We start from the raw sequence: 25,064 nt of genomic DNA, 5'->3' as shown, positions 1-25,064 counted from the left end.
TCCTTCCCCTTCAAAACAATTTAATGAGAAAGCCAGTCTCCTTTCCTGCCACATGTCAGTGCTGAGCACTTTCCATGTTGACGGGGAAGGTGGGATGTGACAGACCCTGGAAGTGTCTAAGGACCACAACTTGACAGAAAGAGCAGCGTCCAATCTACCTTTCTAGGGTGATGTCAGTACATGGTCTATATTTCTGCCACACATGGTTGTTGAATGAGCAACTGATGTGTGGCTAGTGCAAGTGAGAAACAGGATTTTTCATTATATTTAATGTGTGAGTTAATTTAGATTTACATTCAAATAGCCACAGGTAGCCAATGGCCACCACAGTGGACAATACAAGTCTAGTCCAGGCTACGCAAAGTGAAGTCTGGGGACCAGCAGCATTAGCATCTCCTGAGAGTTTACTACAAATTCAAGCTTGCAGGCCCAGCCCCCAAATCTTCAGAATCAGGATCTGCCTAACACAGTCCCAGGCTGATCTTTACACACGTTAAAATTTGGGTAGCAAGGAAGCATGGTCTAATGGTTAGGGTGGTCTGTTCTATTCCTTCCTGACTTCTTGCCTATTCAATTATTTTGACTGTTAGGCTTTCAATTTCCTGAGTTGAGTGTGGTCAGAAAGAAACCTTTAATACACAGGGCATCAAGTACAGATGGCTGGCTAGCTCGGTGGTGGGTGAGGGTAAGTTGATCCATTGTAGAGGAGGCCTTAGGATGCTATGGTCTCACTCATCACACATGAGAGGGTTCTAGAACCAGGACTGGTCATTTGAAGATCCAGGGTGTTGACCTCAGGAGAGGGCTCAAGCCAGAGCTCATGACTCTCTCTCCTTTTGGCAGGAGCTACAAGGTCAGGTTCAACAGTGTTTCCTCCTATTCCGACATCCACAAGTCATTAGGCAGTGGGCCGAACCACAGAGACAACTTTGAGAGCACTGGCCCCCTGGCAAATGTGAGGTGAGCAAGGGGCTCGGGGCATCAGGGATGACAAAGGCTCTGGGGGAACTGGACTCAGCTGCAAAGTGGACTCTTTGTTGTGGGGGTGTCTTCCTTCCATGCCTGTTCATCCCTGGAACAACCAGTTGCACCTGGCTGCACCTGACTCCTCTTTGTAAATGCACAGCCTCATTGCCCCCACAATCCCATATTTGTCCACCACACACATTTACCCTACCACACACCTTTTATCCCATCACACACATTTCACCCCCTCATCAGCACATCACTGTTGATGGAGAACGTTGAGCCCCCTAGAAATTACACAATGAGCTGTCCTTCCCAAGTGATATGTTGTACACTTGATAGAAGCTTCTGGAGACAAACTGCCATAACCCAGTGGTTCTCAAAGCTGAGTATGAGTATTAAAAGCACCTGGAGATATTTGTAATAACACCCATAACCAAGCCCCAACTCCAGAGATTCTGGTGTAATCAGCCTACAATTGGGACCAAGCATTGTTTACTTAAAAACAAAACAAAAAAAAACAAAAAAAACCTTGCTTCTCCCCTATCCCTAGCCGGGTATGTCTGTTTATTTGTTTGTTTGTTTGGAATGTCATCTCAATACGCCAGTGTTGTGGATTCAATCCCCAGTCAGGACACATACAAGAATTAATCAATGAATACTTCAATAAGTGGAACAACAAATCTTGCTCTCTCTCTCTCTGGAATTAATACATTTTTAAAAACTGAGAAAATATTTCCCCAATTGACTCCATTGTGTTGTCAGATTCAAAAGATACTGGCCTAACTCCTTTATTTTCAAAAGCATAATTGCATGCCATGAGATAACTTTAGGTAGTACATGGACATATATTTTGTACTTCAATAGTTGTGTCTTCAATTTAATGGGTATTTGGAAAGAAATAAAACTGGATGTCATGTCAAACCCTTGGTTTCAAGATATTGGTCAAGACGAGGTTGATACAAGTAGAGTATCCAGGCCTGGCCAGGAATCTCTAACTAAACCTGCCCACTAATTAAACCTTCTTCACAGATGCTCAAAGCAGTGCTCAGTAGATTATTCAGATCACAGGGCTCCTCGATTTTGAAGCATTGCGGCCATCAGTCCACTCTTTAAAAGACTCAATTTTTAAAGCAGTCGTAAGTTCATGGAAAAATTCAGGGAATGTACATAGACTCCCCATATACTTTCTGCCCCACAACACATACATACACATAGCCTTCTCCGCCATCAACATTCCCACCAGAGGGTACATGTGTACAATTGATGGACCTACGTTGACACGTCATAAGCACACCAAGTCCATAGTTCACATTAGGGTTCCCCTTGGTGCTGTACATTCTATATAGGTTTTGAAATCTACATTTTTTTAGTTTGACATTGAAATGTCAGCTGCATAGATTGACAGTCGGACCCATTTTCCCCTTATTAAATCCACCATGGCTTAGAGCAGGCAATGGCAAGTGGTCCAAATCCAGCCTAGCCACTGTCTGAATTTGTACAACCCATAAGCTAAGAATGGTTTTTACACCTGAACACTTGCAGTTCATTTAATGATTTTAAATAAAAAAATAAAAAATTTTTTAAAAAAGCACTACCTTTGAGCTGCAATTAAGCATAATGGTATCTCCCATGAAAAAGAATTCTCATGAGTAGACATGTATTACTAAAAAAATTATACTGAGCTATAATTATTATCATTATTAGTAGCACATTTTTAACTTTGTCAGTAGAAATAAAAAGTGTGTGAATTTGTTCTTGTTATAGAAGTAGCTATATAATCATTTCAATTTTGTTTCTTCCCCTAAAAATATTTACTCTCTGGCCCCCTATACAATAACTTTGCCAACTCCTGGCTTAGAGGCTTAAAATAGGAACTCTGAAGCCATGAGATGAACATGGTGATGGAAACGTGAGTCTGGGAAGTGACGATGATGCAGGTCTTCAGGTGCACCGGGAAGCATATTCATGAGCTCATCTCTTGAACCATCTGCTATGAACACATGTGGGCTGGATGGGCTAGTAAGCACAAATTAAACGCAGGTTAAACTGAAATAATGAGAAACAGAGTTGGTGACAGTCAAGTATGGTGGTTTCACAAACAAACATTGCAGATTTGGGGAGCAGTGCCTTAACCACATGGCAGGTTGATGCTGGGCCTTTCCAAATCTGCTTAGGCTAAGGCAGCCCTCCAACAAGTCCACTCCTGTTCACCAGATCGCTATACGGCAGGCCCAGCCCCCCACTTCCCATACCTGAAAGCCGCCAGCCCCCATCTCCACATCAACCAAAATGTCACTAACTTAACCCCCATCTATTCAAACAGCAGCATCTTCTTGGTGGTGACTATGCCAGGAGGGTTTGTGAAACCAGTTAATTTCATAGACATTGCAAGGGGCAGAGCCAGCATGTTCACAAACCCTTCATCCCTCTCAGAAGAGCCTGTCCACACCCACATGTGACGTGTCAGCGATAAGTCCTCTTGGTCTCCTCTTTGATTCAGGTCCCCGAGGACCTCTGTGTCATAATTTCCATTGTCTTTGCACTTGAAACTGCTCTGGTTTTGTAGAATTACAAAACTTGTAGAATTTAAGCTTCCCAATAATGTAGCAAATATTCCCAATTAGTCCAACTTAGAGAGGGACACACAGGAAACAGCAATGATTCTGGATGATCACTATCCCCAATTCATTTTCCTTAGGACAAATTGGGAATTTTCTCCTGAGGACAGTATTGCGTAGTACAGTGGTCGGCAAACTCATTAGTCAACAGAGCCAAATATCAACAGTACAATGATTGAAATTTCTTTTGAGAGCCAAAAACCGACTTCTGCGCATGGATCACAAAATTTCAGTCGCACTTTACGTGCATGCACTCACGTGGTATTTTGTGGAAGAGCCACACTCAAAGGGCCAAAGAGCTGCAAGTGGCTCGTGAGCTGCAGTTTGCCGACCACTGGCCTAGTAGATACCAAAGGAAGGGAGAAGCCTCTGGGGACTATTTGAATGATAGCCTTCTCCAAATAGGCTTGGTGTTGCCTGACCACAATGGCTAACCACAATCCTGGGGGAAAAACAAAAAGCAGGTGTATTGGTCTGCTTGGGTGGCCTTAACAAAACACCGCAGAGTAGTTTCAACACTTGAAGTTTATTTTCTCACAGTTGTGGAGGCTGGAAATTCAAGATCAAGGTGCTAGTAGGACTAGTTTCTGGTGAGGCCTCTCTTCCTGGCTTGCAGACAAACACCTTCTTGCTGTGGCCTTTCCACTGTACACATGCAGAGAGAGGGAGACTCAAGTGTCTCTTCCCTTCTAATGAGGACACCAGTTCTATTAGATTAGGGCCCTCACATTATAACCTCATTTCATCTCAGGCACCACCTTGTAGGCACCATCTCTAAATACAATTAGTTACATTGGGGGTATGGCTTCAACATATAAATTTGGGGAGACATAGTTTTATTCACAGAACCAGCCACTCAGCCCAACCTCACATGAGCTTTCTGTTTTCTCTTTGGCAGGTTCTCGGTGTTTGGCCTTGGCTCGAGGGCATATCCGCACTTCTGCGCCTTTGGACATGCTGTGGACACCCTCCTGGAAGAGCTGGGAGGAGAGAGGATCCTGAAGATGAAAGAAGGGGATGAGCTCTGTGGGCAGGAGGAGGCGTTCAGGACCTGGGCCAAGAAGGTCTTCAAGGTAACCATCCTCCCAGATCTCAGAGACCCAGGGGGAAAGGTCATGCTCCCCTTGACCCCCAAAGACAGTCTACCTGAACCATCAGAAAGGGAATAAACTTGAGAAGACCCCTAGTACTTCCCCCAAGTATCCACCTAGGAAGCAGCTTTAAACAACTCAGATGAGCTTGTGTGGCCTTACAACACACATTCTTCCACTGAATCCAAACTCCTGCATTGTGTCTAAGGAGTTAGTCTGCAAAAGAACTTACAGAGTCTTGGAATTTCAGGGAGGAATCCATCCCTCACTCACATTTGGTTTACAAATAGACAAAACACATAGAATTGATTAACCAAACCAAGGGCCTTGCCTTGACCTGGAACCCAACCAACTTGTCTACTTGGAGAAGCATATTCCTCTTGTGCTAAATATTCACTAGCCAATGTGGGATCCATTAGCCACATGTGGCTATTTAAATCTAAATATGATGAATGGATAAATAAAATTCAGTATGCTTATGCAAAAGAATACTCTTCAGCCATAAAAAGGAATGAAGTCCTGACACATGCTACAACATGGATGAACCTTGAAGATATGATCTCAGTAAAAGAAGCCAGGCATGAAAGGCCACATACTATATGATTCCATTTATATGAAATGTCTGGAATACGCAAATCTATAGAGACAGAAAGTAGATTAATGGTTGCCAGGATTTTGAAAAAGTGGAAATGGAAGTGACTGTTAATGATGATACAGAGTGTCTTTGGGGTCATGAAAATGTTGGTGGTAGCTGCACATCCTTGTAAATATACTAAAAACCACTGACTTGTACATTTTAAATGGTGAATTTTATATTATATGAATTATCCCTTCTCACTCTTTATGAGAATATGTAACTACTAGAGGTCCGGTGCATGAAATTCATGCACGAGGTGGAGGGTGTCCCTCAGCCCAGCCTGCACCCTCTCCAATCTGGGACCCCTCAAGGGATGCTCTACTGCCGGTGGGATTGGGTCTAAATGGGCAGTTGGACATCCCTCTCACAATCCAGGACTGCTGGCTCCCAACTGCTCGCCAGCCTGCCCTCCTGATTACCCGTAACTGCTTCTGCCAGCCTGATCACCCCCTAACCACTCCCATGACAGCCTGATTGATGTCTAACTGTTCCCCTGCCAGCCTGTTTGCCCCCAACTTCCCTCCTCTGCCAGCCTGGTCAACCCTAACTGCCCTCCCCTATAGGGTTGATCACCTCTAACTGCCCTCCCTTGTAGACCTGGTCCCTCTCAACTGCCCTCTCTTGCGGGCCTGGTGCCTCCCAACTGCCCTCCCCTGCTGGCCATCTTGTGGTGGCCATCTTGTGTCCACATGGGGGCAGGATCTTTGACCACATGGGGACAGCCATCTTGTGTGTTGGAGTGATGGTCAATCTGCAAATTACTCTTTTATTAGATAGGATAGAGGCCTGGTGCATGGGTGGGGGCCAGCTGGTTTGCCCTGAAGGGTGTCCCAGATCAGGGTGGGTGTTCCCTTGGGGCGTGGGGCGGCCTGAGCAAGGGGCCTGTGATGGTTTGCAGGCCAGACATGTCTCTTCTCCCCCGCCCCCCCCCCCCGCTCCCCCCCCCTTCCCCCCCGTGTCCCCCCCCCCCCCCCCCCCCCCCCCCCCGCACTGACTCAAGCAGAGGCCCTGGTATCTGGAATTTATTTACCTTCTACAATTGAAACTTTGTAGCCTGGAGCGGAGCCAAGCCTCCTGCTTGCTCCATGGCCGGCAGCCATTTGTTTTGGGGTTTGTGTATCTTCTATAATTTAAACTTTGTAGCCTTGAGTGGAGGCTTAGGCCAGCAAGGGCAGGCGGAAAGCTTGGCTTCCTCCATTGCCAGGGAAACCCAAGCCTCCCTTCTGGTAGCCATCTTGGTTGGGTTTATTTGCATATTTGCTTTGTTGGCTGGTGGGTGTGGCTTGTGGGAGTAGTGAAGTGATTGTCAATTTGCATATTATTCTTTTATTAGGTAGAAGAGTAATATGCAAATTGACCATCACCCCACTACACCCACAAGCCATGCCCACTCACCAATCAGAGCGAGTATGCAAATTAACCCCAATGGAGATGGCTGTAGCCACAGAGAGCAGTTGAGAGGCTTGGGTTTCCCCAGCAACAGAAGCCAAGCTTTCCGCCTGCCCTAGCCGGCCTAGGCCTCCACTCAAGGATACAAAGTTTAAATTATAGAAGATACATAAAACCAAACAGAAATGATGGCAGCCAGAGTGAGTAGGGGGGTTTGGCTCCACTCCAGGCTACAAAGTTTCAATTGTAGAAGATAAATAAACCCCAGATACCAGGGCCTCTGCTTGGGTCGTCTGGGGGCATGTCTGGCCTGCAAACCATCACAGGCCCCTTGCTCAGGCCGCCCCACGCCCCAAGGGAACACCCACCCTGATCTGGGACACCCTTCAGGGCAAACCAGCTGGCAAACCAGCTGGCCCCCACCCATGCACCAGGCCTCTATCCTATCTAATAAAAGAGTAATTTGCAGATTGACCATCACTCCAACACACAAGATGGCTGTCCCCATGTGGTCAAAGATCCTGCCCCCATGTGGACACAAGATGGCCACCACAAGATGGCCAGCAGGGGAGGGCAGTTGGGAGGCACCAGGCCCGCAAGAGAGGGCAGTTGAGAGGGACCAGGTCTACAAGGGAGGGCAGTTAGAGGTGATCAACCCTATAGGGGAGGGCAGTTAGGGTTGACCAGGCTGGCAGAGGAGGGAAGTTGGGGGCAAACAGGCTGGCAGGGGAACAGTTAGACATCAATCAGGCTGTCATGGGAGTGGTTAGGGGGTGATCAGGCTGGCAGAAGCAGTTACGGGTAATCAGGAGGGCAGGCTGGCGAGCAGTTGGGAGCCAGCAGTCCTGGATTGTGAGAGGAATGTCCGACTGCCCTCGAGGGGTCCCAGATTGGAGAGGGTGCAGCCTGGGCTGAAGGACACACCCCACCCTCGTGTACAAATTTTGTGCACCGGGCCTCTAGTATAAAATATAGTTAATTTACATATAGTTCATTTATCTCATTCTATATGAATGTTATTTTATATTTTCAATGTATACATTAAATTGGATTTGAACATCCATTTCTTGGTAGCACCAGCCATGTTTCATATGCTCAAAAACCACAAGTGGCTGGTGGTCACTGTCAGACAGTACAGAGCCATTCCATCATGATAGGACATCCTATTCTATACAGAGGCCACAGGAGGATAAAGGACTAATGGCCTCCTATCTGCGTGTGGGGCATGATTTAGTTGCCCCTGTGGGAGAAAGAAAAAGCAATAACTATAGACCCACCTTTACCTGCTCTTTCCTCGGCCTGGTGTACCTTCTTAGCAGCAGCCTCTGGAAAAAAGGGGCTATACAGTCTTCTGTGACCCAATTGATACTTTTCATTCTGAAAGCAAATGCAGGTGTAGAGCAAGAGGGAAACTGAGGCCTCTGAGCTATAAGAAACCTGTGTGGGGAGGCTGTGTCAATAAGCCTGTCCCTGCTTTCTTCCTGGACGGGCAGAATGGAGATAACTTGGCTTTTTTCACACCTCAAGTGGTGTTGACTTCAATCGGCCACCTTTGAGTATCCCAGAAGGAGCGTGTGTTACAAGCCACCCTGTCCTTTAGCTATTAACCCTCTATCTTCACATTCCAACCCCAGCCCTGGCAACCACTAACCTGCTTTCTGTCTCCTTGTATGTGCCTATGCTGCACATTTCATATGAATGTGGTCTTTCATGCCTGGCTTTCTTCACTTTAGCATAATATTCTCAGGGTTCATCCATGTTGTAGCATGTATCAGTACTTCATTCCTTTCTTTTTTAATATTTTTTATTTTATAATAAATTGAGATTACAAAAAAGTAAGGATGTACAAAGAGTTCCCTTCACCCACCTTGCCCCGCTGTTAACCATGGTATATGTGTCAAAACTACCCTGTTTCCCCGAAAATAAGACAGTGTCTGATATTAATTTTTTCTCCCAAAGTTGCGCTACGTCTTATTTTCAGAGGATGTCTTATTTTTGGGGAAACACGGTAGGAACAGTGATACAGTAATATAGGCTTTATTCAGATTTCACCCATTTTCCTACTGATGCTTTTTTTCTATTTCAAGATCAAATCCAGGATACCATATCGCATTGTCAAAATATCTCTTTCATCTCTTCATCTGTGTTTCTCAGTCTTCCTTTTATGATCCTAAGAGTTTCTAAAAGTACTGGTGAGGCATTTTGTAGTGTTTCCCTCAATTTTGACTTTGTATCATCTTTTTTTCAAGATTAGAGGGGGATGATAGTTTGGGGGGAAGAATATCCCAGGAGAGATGTCCTCATCACATCATACCAGGATACCTGGGGTCAACATGACTCATTTTAGAGATGTTAACCATGATCACTCGATGAAGACACAATCCTTTTCATGGCCAAATATTCCATTGGATGGATATACCTTATTTTGTTTATCCGTCAGTTGATGGATATTTGAATCGTCTGAAAATCAACACGAGCCCAAAAATTGGTAAAAAGCTATCCTTGAAAACCTTTGGTGTTATCCTTGGCTTTTATCTCAAAAAATAATTCTGAACAGTAATTCTTAGGATCACCAGAGCTAGAGAACTTATAAACTTAGCAAATTTAAAAGAAAACTTATGTACAGGTATACAGACATTCAGTATTTTCTGCCTTTAGTGTAACTTTTTAAAATCTGTAGAGGAAACTGGATAGGAAATTCTAAAGTATTTACTTTCTTGTTTAATAATAGACCTCTACACATGTTGGTTTTATAAATAAGTGCATAGAGTTACATATGAAAGTGAGGTCCTAAAGACAGTAGTAAATGTGATGTGTCCAGCACATCAAAGGCACTCAAAAAATATAGGATGGATTAGTGGGTGGATGGGCGGAAGGGAAGTTGGAGGGGTTGATAGATGGAGGGTTGAAGGGTGAGTGGGTAGGTAGGTAGGTAGATGGATTGATGGATGGATGGTGGGATACATGCCATGACTCGGAGCTGTTGGAGAAGAGTCCCTCTTGGCTGAAGGAGGCCACTGAAAGCCCTGTATGTGCCACAGACAGCCTGTGACGTGTTCTGCGTGGGAGATGATGTCAACATTGAGAAGGCGAACAACTCCCTCATCAACAATGACCGCAGCTGGAAGAGGAACAAGTTCCGCCTCACCTATGTGGCCGAAGCTCCAGAGCTTACACAAGGTACCTCTCACCAGGCTCCGGGGCCGGCACTCAGGGCAGGGGGCAAAGGAGAGTCTGGAGCTGTCACATGGAAAGGTGCTGAGAGAAAGGGGGTCTCATTGCTTAGTCCTTTCATTCAGTCCTCCCAGTGAATATACTGCTGCCGCCCCGCGCTCAGTGAAACATGTGCATGGACCTCTCTCTCCCGGAAAATGGGGCATTATCCCGAACCGTCCTCTTCTCAATAAGTGCAACCACAGCCACCCCATCTACTCCAACCACTGCCTGCCTGCCTCTTCCTTATTTTCCCTTCACTTGACTCCAGAGCAGTGGTCGCCAGCTGGTAGTCCGTGAGGTCCAAAAGGTTGGCGATGACTGGTTTAAGGAAACCTTTGGAGCAGCGGTCACCAACCAGTGCTCCACAGACCATTGTGGTCCATGAGGTCAGAAAACTTGGCAACTGCTGCCCCAGAGGACAGTGGGAGTGCGAGTAGAGGGTCAATGGAAGCTGAAGATGATCTCCTGATAACTGATTAACCCATTTCAGGAGGATTTTTCTTCTCCCCGCAGGTCTATCCAATGTGCACAAGAAGCGGGTCTCAGCCGCTCGTCTTCTCAGCCGTCAAAACCTTCAGAGCCCTAAATCCAGGTAGGAACCTTATTCACTCAGGCACCACCCCGCTGCTCTAGAACCCCCACAGGGAGGCAGGGTCCTTGCTGACTCCAGAAACTGGTTTCCCGTTACCATCCCAAGTGCCATTGAGAGCCCATTGCTGCTTTGTAGCATTTTTGTTTTCTGCTTTTCCTTCACCAAGCCCCCACCTGGAGGGACAGGAAAAGGAGATGGTGATGATCATGTGGAAAGAGAATGGTTCTATAAAAAGTTCCCCATATAGACCTCTCCCTTGTAGAACTCTAATTGTGCCATCGCATCTCAGTCGAAATCACTTAATCCAGGCGTTTTTCTCCTGGTGGGTAATTCTTCTCTAGAGCTCTGCTTTTAGTCCTTTGGCATGACGGGAAGCTCATTACTGCACAAAACAGCCACTGTGCATTTGAAGCCCTAATTGTTAGAGATTACCTTACTATAGCTTACAAAGCATGTCTTCCAAGAGTGTCTTGATCCCAGTGACACTCTCCGGGGACACCTAAAAAATGTTTGGTTCTTCCAGATGAAACACCTGCTAGGAGTCAAGACCTTGACCAATCCCTCCTGGGCCCTGATTTCTTCCAATTGCTCTTCCTAAGACCTGGCTTCCCACGCCTTCTGCTTAGTGAAAGGACACACTCTATCCTGCTGGAAGTGGCATTCCAGACCTGGTCACAGTGCAGCGCAGGTCCTGTGACCACTGCTATTGTTACCATCCCTCATGAGAACATGATGCTGATACGCCGAGGTTGCAGGCCTTGTTCTAGCAGCCATGCTGAGCTCCCGTTTAAGCTTAGGGATTTGCTGCTCTTAGCTATCAAGTCTTTACTGTTTAATCCTCATCCGAAGGTATGTTTTTATTGATTTTTACAAGTCGGGGGGAGAAAAACATCAATGTGAGAGACAAACATGGATCAGTTGTCTTGACTGGGAATCAAACCCACAACTTCTTGGTGTACAAGCCTATGCTCCAACCAACGGAGCCACCTGGCCAGGGTGACTTAGCTTTCAGATCTTTTCAGAATGATCCATCCAGGTCTGTTCATCCCTCCACTTGCATAAGTGACCTTCTTAGCACACATGAATATCTTTGGATTGATCCCCATCAACTGGAATCTCTTTCACTTTGCAGTTTTAGCACATGAAGATCTTCTTAAATCTTGATTCTTTGCGTGCATGGCATGGATAAAAAGTGGTCTCTTGAGGTGGACAGCCCTGGGTGGTGACCCCAGCTCTGCCATGCAACAGCTGTGTGACCTTGGGCAGGGCCTTCAGGTCCTCAGAGCTCCTGTCTCCTTATCCCAAATGACAGTGAGGACTACAAAGATAGCTGACATTTGTCTAGTACTTTGTGTTCCAAGCACCATTCTCATCCATTCTATGCAGGATCTCCCATAATTCTGACTACCTCAAGAAGGAGGTACCATCATCATCCACATTTTAAATAGGAGAAATGACCATTTAAATAGGAGAAATGACCATTAGAAATGCAAGTGACTTTTTCAAGGTCACACAGACTTGGCTTCTCTAACTCCAAGGTCAAGACACTGAATGCCTATCCATGTGGCCTCCACTGCATTGCAAGGCTGCTGTATTATAGACAGGTACATAGAGCAACAGTTATAACCTACTTTCCCATGGCTAGTCTTTATCCATCCAACTTTATGCACCTGCAAAGTTAATGTGCATGCTTTCCTATGTGGGCTACAAGACTTTGATAGAGTGACCTACAGGATGGAATCCCAGGCCACTTGTGTTCTCTCTTAGATCTTCAAACATTCAAGAAATGGATTGAGAAATTGCACCTTCTGAATAGCTAGTTAAATGCAATATGCACAACCTAACAATCTCTGATATAGAGAAGGACTCTGCATTTGAAATATTTCACATCTTACTTTCCCTTTCTATCTTGTGCAAAGGTGTGACTTAAGCAGCATTATAAGAGAAGGGACTTAAGAAACTACTAGAAAAGACCAGATCATAAAAATCACTCCCTATATCATAGCACCTAAAAAGCAAGTTAATTTGCAAATGTTTGATACTAAGTTGGACTGAAGTCCCAGAATAACTCCCCTCCCACCTCTGCAAAGGGCAGCTGACTCTATGCCGAGTGGCTTCTCCAAGAGTATTTCAACAAGGTCGGGAGCTGGAAGACAGTATGGATTAGCACAAAAAGGATCAACGTGTGTCGAGGGTTTCTCTCTTTAAAAGCATGTTCTGTGTCACTACCTTTTGGGGGGCTTACTACCATTTCTAGCTTTATACATTTTTTAAGGGTTAATTGAGTGAAAAAGCATGACACTCCTGTTTTTCCCTGCCCAAGGCCCAACTCGGGCTGTGGGACCCAGGAGACCATAAGCAAGCTATCAGGAATGACCCCACTGGAGCCCCTTAATTGCAAGCAAAGTGCTTAAAAGAAAGTAAACAGCCTTTCAAGGGTGGTCCTTGCAAATCTAAAGAGAAAAGTGATGGCAGTTACTGCCTGGCCAGAAAATACATTTTCTAATGTCTGAGCACCAATTAGCAAACAGTACAGAAGAGTGTATACCGGAGCACTAATGCGTGGGGTGTGCCCGGGAGTCCAGGAGCAGGAGGAGGAGGGAAATGCTGGACAGGCTTGAGCCAGGCTGGAGAGAGTGGCGGAGGGACCTGTCAGAAGAGAACCAGGTACAGAAGGGCCTGAGCATTTGGCTGCTTAGAGACTGGTGGACCATACAAAGGAGAGGTCTTGATGTTTGAAAATTTGTATAAGTATTACTGCTTTTTTATTGATTTGAGAGAGAGAGAGGGGTAGAGAAGTAGAAACATCGATGAGAGAGATACATTGATTGGCTGCCTCCTGCACACCCCCTGCTGAGGACTGAGCCGCAACCCCCGGCATGTGCCCTGACCAGGAATCGAACCAGTGACCTATTGGTTCATGGGTCTGTGCTCAGATGGCTGAGCTTTTGGTTTCCATCTCCCCTGGGATACATTGCCTCTCTCCAGCTTTCACCATCGTAACAGAAAACATCCACATTTGGCTAAAGCCAAAACTCAAGTCTCCTCATCTCCCCTCACACTGCACATCCAGGTCCCAGCTGCTACCTTGAGCCAAGCCATGATGACCTCTGGTCTGAGTGGCTGCTTTAGGCACCTACCTTGCCTCCTTGTTGCTTGGCTTTTCTCTCAAAGACCCAATTTCCAAACAGCGCCAGAGGAATCTTTTCAAAATGTACATTGATGCCTATCCCTCCACAGCTGCACAGCCTCCAGCGGCTTCCCACTGAACGCACGAAACCCCCGGTCTCCTTGCAGTAGCAGGTGGTGACCTCCGCCCAGCTCCCTGACCTCCTTCTCCAACACCCAGCCCTGTGTCCATCACTCTCCAAACACTCCAGCCTCCTTTCCCTTCCTCGGCCACACTACAGTGTCTCCTACCTCAGGGCCTTGGCACGTGCTGCTCCTCCTTTTGGGAACACTCTCCCCCTAGATCTTGGCATGTCTATCCCTGCCCATTGTTCAGGTCTCTGCTCAAAAGTCAAATCTCCAGAGAGGCCTCTCTGATCACTCTTATCTGGTGGTCTCATCCTACTGCCCCCAACCCATCACCACGAACCATCCACATCAGCAACTCCATCTGAGATCTTTTTAAGTCACTTCCCAATGAAGTCAGGGTACTTCGTCATTATCTGCCACTGTCTCCCCAGTGCCTAGAACAGTGCCTGACATTCAATATAAATTTGTGGAATGAACCTATTAACTCTAACTGCTCTTGATAAACAGTGTTTACCCTTTTCTTGGAAAATTGAACAGTTTTTATTATTATTATTATTTAATGCTGGACATTAGCAGACTATTGTTTTATCTGGGAACCTGGCATTGAACCAGTGCAAGCACATGCATACGGGTGTATGTGTGTGTGTGTGTGTGTGTGTTCTGCTTCTGTGTGTGGATATAAATACAGCACAGGCCGGGGCTACTCTGGGGGAGGAGGTGAAGGCCTAAATGACTGCTCCCCAATACTTCCCTTTCTTTCTCCCCTAATACTTTCAGTGGTCCATATGGGCCCCAAGTTTTTTTTTTTTTAATATATTTTATTGATTCTTTTACAGAGAGGAAGGGAGATAGAGAATTAGAAACACTGATGAGAGTCATCAATCAGCTGCCTCTTGCACGCCCCCTACTGGGGATGTGCCCACAACCAAAGTACATGCCCTTGACCTGAATCTAACTGGGGACCCTTCAGTCCACAGGCTGACTCGTCTATCCGCTGAGCCAAACCCGTTTCGGCAAGTTTTTTTGTATTTGTTTTTGTTTTAAGAAGGCCTAGAAAGTCCTGCACTTAGAAACCTCCAACAGGACTGAGATTTAAGACATTTGGTCTCCAGGCTAGCGTTACCCACCAGGGCCAGCTTCCTGCAAAGCTTCAAGGACCAGCCCATCAAGGTGCCCTAGAACCATGCAGACATTCTGTGCTGGGGTTGTCAGCAAGCCCAACCTGGTCAGAGCCTAGGCCGGCCTCTTAGCTAACCTGCCAGCTCCACCCCCATTCCTGCCCCTTATCTGCCTGGCCACCTTCTGCTAGTTCAGGCTGACTTGGGCCAATGTCTGTGAACGTGAGCCAGCTCAGCAGGTTCGTGTCCTCTGCAGTTGTATTTTGTGCCAGCTGAAAGAACAGAGGCAAATACACTTCTGAAAGAAATCGTGATGATATGGGAGAAAGTGGAATTGATTTGCAGGCCTTTCAAAGGATTCCTGTGGTTGTCTCAGGAGGTTCCCAAATTAGCAACCCCACAGCGCCACCTGCTGGCCGTCAGTCTCTGCTAATTCCCTCCCTGGAGCTAGCAGTGGGTAATGTCCTGACTCTCTGGGAACCAAAATGGGTGTGAGCTCAAAGCAGGATCAATCATGTAAAATCAGTGCCCCAGAGAGGGCATAATCTGCCCAGAGATGGGGAGTGGGACCTCAGACCCTAACACCGCCATTCACAACTTCAGTCACCAAATTTCCCACTTCAAAAAAATACTTGACACCCCAAAAAGCAAGTGTGCCAGCACAGCTATTTTTAATAATGGCGGCAATTTGCAGCACAAAAAGGCTCTGGCTCCGCCAAAAACTCCTTTAAATAGCAAGCCCCATTGGTTTACTCAAATGTTGATTATTCAAGGGAGAATAGAAACTTCATGTTGAATGTCAAGTTCTCTATCAACTGAAAACCAGTTGTCAAAGAAGAGGAAGCAGAGCTGTAATGCGATCATAACCTGAGGTGTACAAGGGATTTGATTGGCCAGCGTGTGATCAATTCCCAAATTTTCAAATATTGTGTAAAATGTAGTATCTGTACCAAAACTTTACACCAACCAGAATAACCAAAGCCTGAGAGCTCTTTCTTGAGGCCCCCATTGATCTGGTACAGACCGCCCTGCATTTGACATACAAGAATCCATGAGAAAGGGCGTCCTGCAGATGGGAACGAGGTTCTCTCTGGGTTTCTCCTTAGATCTCTCCATTTTTATAATATCGGGTGGATATGGGCTTCAGGCCAGGTCCTTTTCCCTCCTCCCATGCAATATGAGGACATCCAGTTGCAAAAGGCATGAAGTTTAGGATTCTGGGAGGATCAGCACTGCCTCAGCTCTGGGTGTCGAGAGGACCCCATTGCTACTGAGACAAAGTTTGTTCTGGCAGCTGGGAGACTGAGGTCCCTTCAACCAACAAAATATTTCTTGAGCATCTACTATGTGCCGTGCACTGTCCTAGGTGCCAGGGATAGAGCCCTGAACAAAACAGACACACCAACCCCCTGTCCTCTAGAGTTTATGGTGCTGTGGGGGCCAGAGGATGGGCAGGGGGACAGGCCACAGACTGGATCATGAAAGAAATGCTACTGTGGGTCAGGGGATGGTCCCTGCAATGGAGAAAAGAAAAGTTGGGGCAAGAAGATAGAAAATCAAAGATCTGAGGACTGAGCCCTGGGAGCTCCAAAGCCCAGAGTTGGGGGAGATGAGAAGGAACCAGCACAGGAGACTGAGCCAGGGCAGCCAGAGAGGAGGCAGCATAGCCTCGGTGCCAGGCTCCGTGAGAAGGGAGGCATGAGCGGCTGTGCCTGTGCTGCACCCATGACCGGCTTGGGCACTAGAGTGGCTGTTGGATTTGTGAATTCCCAGGTGACGCTGCTTAACACCGGGGTGTGGAAGTGAGGGGGACAGAAGTCTGGCTGGCTCCAGCCCCAAGGAGAATAGAAGGAGGCAAACTGCAGTCACGGGACACCCCGAAGGAGCAAAGAAAGGGGGCGGTGGCTGGTGATGCCTTAGCTCATTGTTCCCGATCCTTCCCTCCAGCCGGTCAACCATCTTCGTGCGTCTCCACACCAATGGGCATCAGGAGCTGCAGTACCAGCCTGGGGACCACCTGGGTGTCTTCCCTGGCAACCAGGAGGACCTGGTGAATGCCCTGATCGAGCGGCTGGAGGACGCGCCTCCTATCAACCAGCTGGTGAAAGTGGAGCTGCTGGAAGAGCGGAGCACAGCTCTGGGTAAACACGGCCACGCGGGCACCCCACCAGCCCACTCCCAGGCCCTCCCCTTCTCAGGGAGTCCCAGAGGCAGTGGGTGTCCGGGGAAGAGGAGACCCCTTCTTGATCCCAGTCACCAACCCAGGGAGGAGAGTGGGTCTCTGCTGCCTCCAGCTTACGGAACGGAACACCCCATTTCTCTGGGCTGAACAGCCTTGGCCCAATAGGCAGCTCTATTGTCTAGGACGCCAGGACATCGATGGGCAGCCTGATCTGAGCTGAGCCCACTCTGCTTCCTTTTGTGTCACCGCTGCCCCCGTGCCCACAGAGTAAATGGCAGCTGGAGTCTGACCCTGCCTCCTCTTAGGGTCCAAAGGCACTGACTGTATGCAGCCCCATGCCCACGTATCAGACCTCATCGTTCACGCCCCCACCTCTTCCATGGCCATTCTTGGCATTCCCACTGAAGAACTGGCAAAGGCGAAGGGGCCAGTGCTTCAGCTCAGTAGGTGCAGGTGAGCTCCAGGCTCAGGACGAGGAACGGCAGTGGCCTTGCGTGGCAGCCTGTGGTACAGTGGCATGTCACCTCTACAGAGGAGCTCAGGTGTGCAGCCAGGGCAGAACATGAGCAGAGTATGTAGTCACAGCCCTGTTGAAGGTCCCTTAGGAGGGCACACTTAGGAGAGACACACCTCGAAATCGGTGTTTAATCCATGTGGAACTGCACCCATTTATCTTGGGTTGCGTCCCTGATGAAGGAGAGGCTTGTGTTTGGGGGTTAAATTGAATGAAATGTACACAGAAGCAGTACAGTGTGATAGTTACAAGACAGACTGCTGGCCTCACACTTACGAGCTGTGTGACCTCTGGGCTCCCATTGATCTCAATTGCAATAGGGAGATAATGATAGCACGTACCACCTAGGGTGGTTGTGAGTCTGGGGAGATGAGAAGGATTCTAGGAGTTAATATCAAGTGCTGAGCCTCTACTTGCCACATAGAATAGACTAGGTAGGTGTTAAGCATGTTTGTCACTTTAAACCCTGGAATCCTGCTCAGAGGAGGGAGAGCTGATTCCCCAGAGGACAGACATAACTCACGCTCAGTTGGTGGCTCACTGTAGAATGCCTGGGACTGTCTCCTGCTACTTGAATATTCCTTTTTAGTTTTTGGACTAGTTTGCATACAATGGGTTTGGATATGCTTGCACAGGAGGTATAGATGTGGGATATAGAAGATGGAGAGGCGAGGGGTTGTTGGGCTCACCCAGCCCCATCCTGACTGGGACCCAAGCCCTCAGAGCTCACACTCTCCTGCCCCCACCCACCCCCAACCACCATTGTGCCTCCACAGGAGTCATCCGTAACTGGACAGATGAGCGCCGCCTCCCGCCCTGCACCATCTTCCAGGCCTTCAAGTACTACCTGGACATCACCACACCGCCCACGCCCCTGCAGCTGCAGCAGTTCGCCTCCCTGGCCACCAGCGAGAAAGAGAAGCAGCAGCTGCTGGTCCTCAGCAAGGTGGGTCCTGGCCCCCTGCACCCGCAGGGCGCGCCTTCCACCTCCTGGGCCTTGCTTAGTTGTCTGGTATTACAGCACACTCCAGCAGGTGGCAGTCTTGAGCAGACATTGCCATTTTCTAGTTCCCATGAAGTCCCTTGGTGTTAGTCCAGACCACCTCATCTGGTTCTGAGCGCTGATAGGACAAGGGTGACCTCATTGAATCTCAAAGTTCTTGGACCACAGTGGAAGCTTCTTAGCCGATGCTTAGAGGAAAGAGAAATGGAGAATCTCACCGTGCCCTGTTTCACAGCTAAGCCTTTGCCAGTGCAGGGCAGCTGTAGGTAAAGGTTTAAGGTAAAGGAGGGCTCTGATGGAAAGGTGAAACCAGCAAACAGCTGCTCCCGCCCTTGCTTAGGAACCGAGGGCCTGTCTGCTCCAGCTGCTGCAAAGCCTTGCCCAGTAAGAATCCCACCCAGGAAGATGCCCAGTTCCTCCCAGTGGGGCTCTTCCCTGGTGTGCAAGCCACCAGCGAAGGTGGCTTAGCTTTCTGCTGTCCCAGAGAGGGGATTGATGATGGTCCGCAAGGCAGAGTCCGATCCAAGGGGTGAATGTGACTTAGAAATAGATGCGTAAACAGCAGAAGAAACGCCTCTGGGGAGCCAGAGGCAGATTGGAGAGGTGGAAGGGCATTCTTTTCCTCATGAGTTTTCCAGAATTATTTAACTTTTTTAACTGTCCATGTATAACTTTGATTAAAATGTTTAAGTTAATGGGAAGGGTGACTGGTAAGAGGAACCAGAACTTGCTCTGCTTCCACAGGATTTAAAAATATATTTTTAATACATTTTTATTTCAGAGTGGAAGGGAGAGGGAGAGAGAAGGAGAGAAACATCAGTGATGAGAGAGAATCATTGGTCGGCTGCCTCCTGCACACCCCACACTAAGGATCAAGTCCGCAACCCAGGCATGTGCCCTGACTGGGAATCGAACCGTGACCTCCTGGTTCGTAGGTTGATATTCAACTCCTAGCCAGGCTGGTCAGACAATAGGATTATTTAAAGTAGAATTGGATGTAACTGTATTTTTATTTCTTTCCAAAGAGCATAAGCTATAAGATTAAATGAACAAGGGTTTTTATTAGGGGAAAGACCTGGGTGAGAGAAAATGAAAAAGGAGTTAGATAAGTATGGGAGAACTATCAGACATCAAAACAAGTCTGGCCCCAAGTGAAGGAGAGGAGAGGAGGTTGAATGGACGGGTCCTGGGTTGCACAGGCATTCCAAGGCAAGGCCAGCACAGGCGATCATGCTGGGGCTCTTGGCAGTTGAAGGTCACTGAAGGTCTGGGAGGCACGTCCTCACTGATGCCACACCCCTTCAATAACCCAAGGATGTTCTCTAGAGAAGTGGGGAAAGGCTTTATTAGCCAGCGCACAGGAATGGCCTTTCCCTCCTCAAAATCTGAACCTCCTAAGTCCAAAAAAGGACTGCCAGGGCAGCTTCTGAGATCCAGGGGGAAGGATCACTCCGGAGCCCAGAGAACCCCTCTGTTCCCTAGTCACAGCTGGGCTTTCCTGTCATCCTGCCCTGAACACGGTTCCCCACCCCCTGATCTGTTCCTTCCGGACTGTCATTTACCATCTGAGCATGCTCTCTGCAGGTGCACCTGTACCCTTCCAAACCCACAGATTGCACATTAGCATTCTATACCTGGGAGTCTTGACTGCCTCCATGGTGCCTCTCTTTTGACCTTCACATACTGCAGGACAGTGTGGAGGTCAGGAGCCTAGATTCTGGGCCAGACTATCGAGGGTAAGGCTCCGCACATTTTCCCTGTAAAGGGCCAGCTAGTAAATATTTGAGGTTCACAGTCCTTTTGGTCTCTGGCAACTACTCAGCTCTGCTCTTGTAGTCAACAGCCTAGACCAGGGGTCTTCAAACTACGGCCCGCGGGCCACATGCGGCCTGCAGAGGAGTCTGATCCGGCCTGCCAGGTTTTTTGGGCAGTGAGCACAGCCGAGGTGTTACAGTAGGAATTAGTAGTTCATATAGTCCGGCCCTCCAGCTCTCTGAGGGACCGTGATCTGGCCCCCACTTTAAAAAGTTTGAGGACCCCTGATAGACAATACATAAGTGGGTGGATGTGATTGGCTTCCAATCCCACCTTATTCATGGATTTTTGAACTTGAAATTTGATTTTTTATATCACATTTTTGGTCATAAAATAGTATTTTATTTTGAATTTAATATCATACTTGAGGCCCGGTGCATGAGATTTGTGTGCTGGGGTGCAGGGGTGTCCCCTCAGCCCAGTTGCACCCTCTGGCAATCTGGGAGCCCTTGGGTGAGCCATGCTAAGCTGTCAGTCAGACATCCTTGGAGCCCACCACCACTGCTGCTGCGCTCGCAGCTGTAAGGCCAGCTTCTGGCTGAGCAGCGCTCCCCCTGTGGAAGTGCACTGACCATGAGGGGCAGCTCCTGCACTGAGCGTCTGCCCCCTGGTGGTCAGTATGCATCACAGCAACCAGTCATTGGGTCAATTAGCATATTAGCCTTTTATTATATAAAGTCTTAGGTCATAAAATAGTATTCTTCAGATGTTTCCCTCAAACCATGTAAAGGCCAAAAGGGATTAACCAGATTTGGTTTGAAGGCTGAAATTTCACCCCCTGACCTAGATTCAAAACCCAGAATCACCACCTCGTCAGCCATGGCGCCTCTATATCCCTTAGTTTCCTCATCTATGAAATGGGTATAACAATCATACCTAATACATCAGGTCTGAGTGAGAGTTAAAACATGACACAGAGTATTGACAATGTTAAGTGTTAGTGATTTATTTATTTATTTATTTATTTATTTTTAATTTCAGAGAGGAAAGGAGAGGGAGAGAGAGATAGAAACATCCAGGATGAAAGAATCATGGATCGGCTGCCTCTTGCACACACCTCACTGGGGATCGAGCCCGAAACCCAGGCATGTGCCCTGACCGGGAATCGAACTGTGACCGCCTGGCCTGGCTCATAGGTCGACGCTCAATCACTGAACCAGCCGGCCTGGCTATTCTTGCTTTTATCTGCCTTCTTCCCTGGCCCGCTGGAGCCCCCAGTGGAAATCTGTGCCTGGAGCTGAGTGCGAGTTCTTCTCTGTCCCTCTCCTTGGCGCAGGGCTTGCAGGAGTACGAGGAATGGAAATGGAACAAGAACCCCACCATCGTGGAGGTGCTGCAGGAGTTCCCGTCCATCCAGATGCCCGCCACCCTGCTCCTGACCCAGCTGTCCCTTCTGCAGCCTCGTTACTACTCCATCAGCTCCTCCCCAGACATGTACCCCGAGGAGGTGCATCTCACCGTGGCCATCGTCTCCTACCGCACTGGAGGTGGGCAGAGGTGCTGAGGGGCCTCTGGGTCTGCGTTCTCCCCCCGGGCCCCGGCAGCTCTGCCAAATCCCCAGTCCCTAGCTGGAGACCCATGCCCACGGCAAGGAAACTGGGGGAAGAAGCAGAGCAGGCACCCTGTCCCCTTAGGCAGAGCCGACTCCATGCGGCAGCTCGAACCACGCCTCTCCTTGGGGGGGAGAGGGGGCGCTCCGCTGCGGGTGCCCTGCTGGTCCCAGGACAGTCAGCTAACGGGACACTTTTCTCCACACTTCCCCTCCTTGATCAAGCAATCAAAGTGCAGCCCATAGGGAAAACTCTGACCAAAGCCCTTCCAGTGGCGGGATTTGAATCCAGCTCCCCCTCCCCCACAGCACCCTGGGCACTTTCACAGCTCACAGGCTCCCCCCAGCTACGCCACCTCCTCCTCCCCGTCAGAGGAAGGGATCCAGCAAGGAGCTCCAAGGCAGAAACTTGGCATTGGGGCTGGGGCCTTCAGGACTGAAGGGGGGTGCCAGTGCCGGGAAGCGTGGGGACAGGAGTGAGCCAGGCCACCTGTTTATTCTGCTAGATGGAGAAGGACCAGTTCACCACGGCGTGTGCTCCTCCTGGCTCAACCAGATCCAGTCTGACGACGTGGTCCCCTGTTTCGTGAGAGGGTGAGTCAAAGGAAGAGAAATGAGCAGCCACCCCAGTCTGCATGCTGCTCTCCCGAGCTGGGTGGGTGGACCAGCCCTAAGAGTTCTAGAGAGACGGCTGGATCAGATGCGCTCAGCTTTCCGCATCCCTCCAAGCTGTTAAGGCAGCGGGATCGCGAGACAGGACCAGCAGAAGCTAAGACAGCCCTCTAGTCTGGGCAAGTCAGCGCAGAGGGCATGTAGCCAGTGCATGTCCTCAGCTTGGTGCGGAGGCTGCAGGAGAGCCCAGTGCGGGCTCAGCCTCATGGCATTTGCAGACCTGGGGAGGCTCTCTCCACATCCTAAAGGACAGCCTGCTGTCCCCAGACCCTTAGAAACAGGAGATCCGAGCATCTCTCACCACCACCAATCAGAGCCTTCCTCCCAAACTCTGCTGTAAAGGATATTCCTGCCTGTGGTTACAGTACCACATTGTGCACTTACAATTTTGTTAAGAGGGTAGCTTTCATGTTAGGTGTTCTTATCACAGTCAGCCAACCAAATAAAAAATATTACTTTAAAAAAATTTACAAAGGACACGCCTGAGCTTAGGCCCATTGTAAGGGTCTGCTTTGTCAATCAATAACGTCTCTGCCTGAACAGTGACCTTGGCCTACCACTTTGCTCAGCTGTTCATGGGCTGGTCCACATGCCTTCAGGGGCTTCAGAAATAGAGCCCTAGCCCTGGCCGGTTTGTTCAGTGGATAGAGCGTCGGCCTGCAGACTAGATTCCAGTCGAGGACATGCAGAGTCCATCCCTGGCCCTGGTTGGGGCCTGTGCAGGAGCCAATCAATCTATGTGTTTCTGTCTCTACACCCCCCCCCCCACTTCCTTATAGTCCCTCTAAAAATCAATGGGGAAATATCCTCAGGTGAGGATAATGAGAGAGAGAGAGAGAGAGAGAGAGAGAGAGAGAGAGAGAGAGAGAATCCTAGCCCAGACTGACTGACTCCTCAGAAACCTGCACCCCTTTTAACACCCCCAGGTGGTTCTTTAGTCCCCTAGAGCTAGTGGTACGAGGGGCCAGGCTGAAGAGTTGCAGATCCCACTGTATTCTACCCAAGATGGGCCCTGGTCTCCCTAAGACTCAACTATTCTTTGTTATTGTTAACCTGTTAACCGGGGAGTTCCCTTTTTAATGACACAACCTGTAACGGGCACGTACTCTTTCACTAGGACGTGTCAGTATGTCATGCCCGGAGGACATAATTTCATATTTTTTTTTATTTATACTTAATGAAAATAAATGAAATATATATTTTTTTCATTCATTTATATATATAAAGCACAAAGGAAAATACAAAATTATAAAAAAAAAAAAAAAATAGAAAAGAATACCCACAAAAAAAAAATGGACACGTCGAATTAAAAAATTATAAATTTTACAAATAATAATAAAGATTACAAAAAATAGCCGAAACCGGTTTGGCTCAGTGGATAGAGCGTCGGCCTTCGGACCTAAAGGTCCCGGGTTTGATTCCGGTCAAGGGCATGTACCTTGGTTGCCGGCACATCCTCAGTGGGGGGTGTGCAAGAGGCAGCTGATGGCTGTTTCTCTCTTATCTCATCGATATTTCTAACTCTCTATCCCTCCCCTTTCCTTCCTCTCTGTAAAAAATCAATAAAATATTTTTTTTAAAAGATTACAAAAAATATATACCATCCCTCTCAGGGCGCAACATATATTTCAAGAACGTGTTCATACGTCCTACCCGTTCCCGATATTGTTTATGTTTGACGTATTTATAGGTCCCGCTCGGTTAACAGGTTTTAATCCTCACCCAAGGATATTTTTTCCATTGATTTATTTTAAGAGAGTGAAAGGGAAAGGGGAAACATACACACACACACACACACACACACACACACACACACACACACACACACACACACTGATTGGTTGCTTCACACACACCACAACCAGGGTCGGGGATCAACCTTCAATCCAGGTACTTGACCAGGACTTGAACCCATGATCCTTCGGTATGTGTGCCGGCATTCTAGCCAGAGTGCACTGGCCAGAGTGACCCAGCTATTCTTAGTCACAGTTGACCCAGCAAGCCTCCTGATCTTCTCTTCCTTGTCCAGAGCGCCCGGCTTCCACCTGCCCAAAAACCCCCAAGTGCCCTGCATCCTGATTGGCCCGGGCACCGGCATCGCCCCTTTCCGAAGCTTCTGGCAGCAGCGGCAATTTGATATCCAACACAAAGGTGGGTCCTGGCCCAGTCGCCACAGGGGGTCTACCCCCGGCCCAGGGACGGCCACCAGGGTCTCAGGAGAGGCGTGACCATTCTTTCTCCAGAGCCTCGCCACCTGGGGAGGCTGGGGAGCCTCGCTCCGACCTGACCCCTGGGGCCGTTCACAGGACCTGTCCTAACACATCTTCCCTCAGCTTGTGCTTGGTCCTGAAATCCCACACTCCTTGGACGGTTAGGACTGGACCCTCCCTACCATTCAGGCAGCCCTGGAAGGGTCAACACGAAGCCTTCTCAGTTGGGGT

General features: G+C 48.3%; 2 protein-coding genes across 5 annotated transcripts in view; one reads left to right on the top strand and one right to left on the bottom strand.

The window, feature by feature from the left end:
- RFC5 (replication factor C subunit 5) overlaps nt 1–25,064 on the bottom strand; it is a 490,240-nt gene that overhangs the window by 448,790 nt on the left and 16,386 nt on the right. The gene's annotated exons all lie outside the window — the stretch shown is intronic.
- The window catches only part of NOS1 (nitric oxide synthase 1), a gene marked incomplete at its 3' end in the record, with an annotated part of 100,044 nt that overhangs the window by 68,672 nt on the left and 6,308 nt on the right, over nt 1–25,064 (top strand). For all 4 annotated transcript variants that reach the window (XM_084868251.1, XM_084868253.1, XM_084868254.1 and 1 more), the window contains 9 exons: nt 844–960; nt 4,486–4,660; nt 9,746–9,884; nt 10,434–10,512; nt 16,836–17,029; nt 18,361–18,530; nt 21,679–21,889; nt 22,458–22,545; nt 24,653–24,774. In XM_084868251.1, the coding sequence (XP_084724377.1) occupies nt 844–960; nt 4,486–4,660; nt 9,746–9,884; nt 10,434–10,512; nt 16,836–17,029; nt 18,361–18,530; nt 21,679–21,889; nt 22,458–22,545; nt 24,653–24,774 (1,295 nt within the window). The remainder of the gene's footprint in view (nt 1–843; nt 961–4,485; nt 4,661–9,745; nt 9,885–10,433; nt 10,513–16,835; nt 17,030–18,360; nt 18,531–21,678; nt 21,890–22,457; nt 22,546–24,652; nt 24,775–25,064) is intronic.

This window comes from Pipistrellus hanaki (assembly GCF_964339955.1).
Source record: "Pipistrellus hanaki genome assembly, chromosome: 19".
NCBI lineage: Eukaryota > Metazoa > Chordata > Mammalia > Chiroptera > Vespertilionidae > Pipistrellus > Pipistrellus hanaki.
The sequence above is the reverse complement of the archived record's forward strand: the minus strand, read 5'-3'. Positions and strand labels throughout refer to the sequence as shown.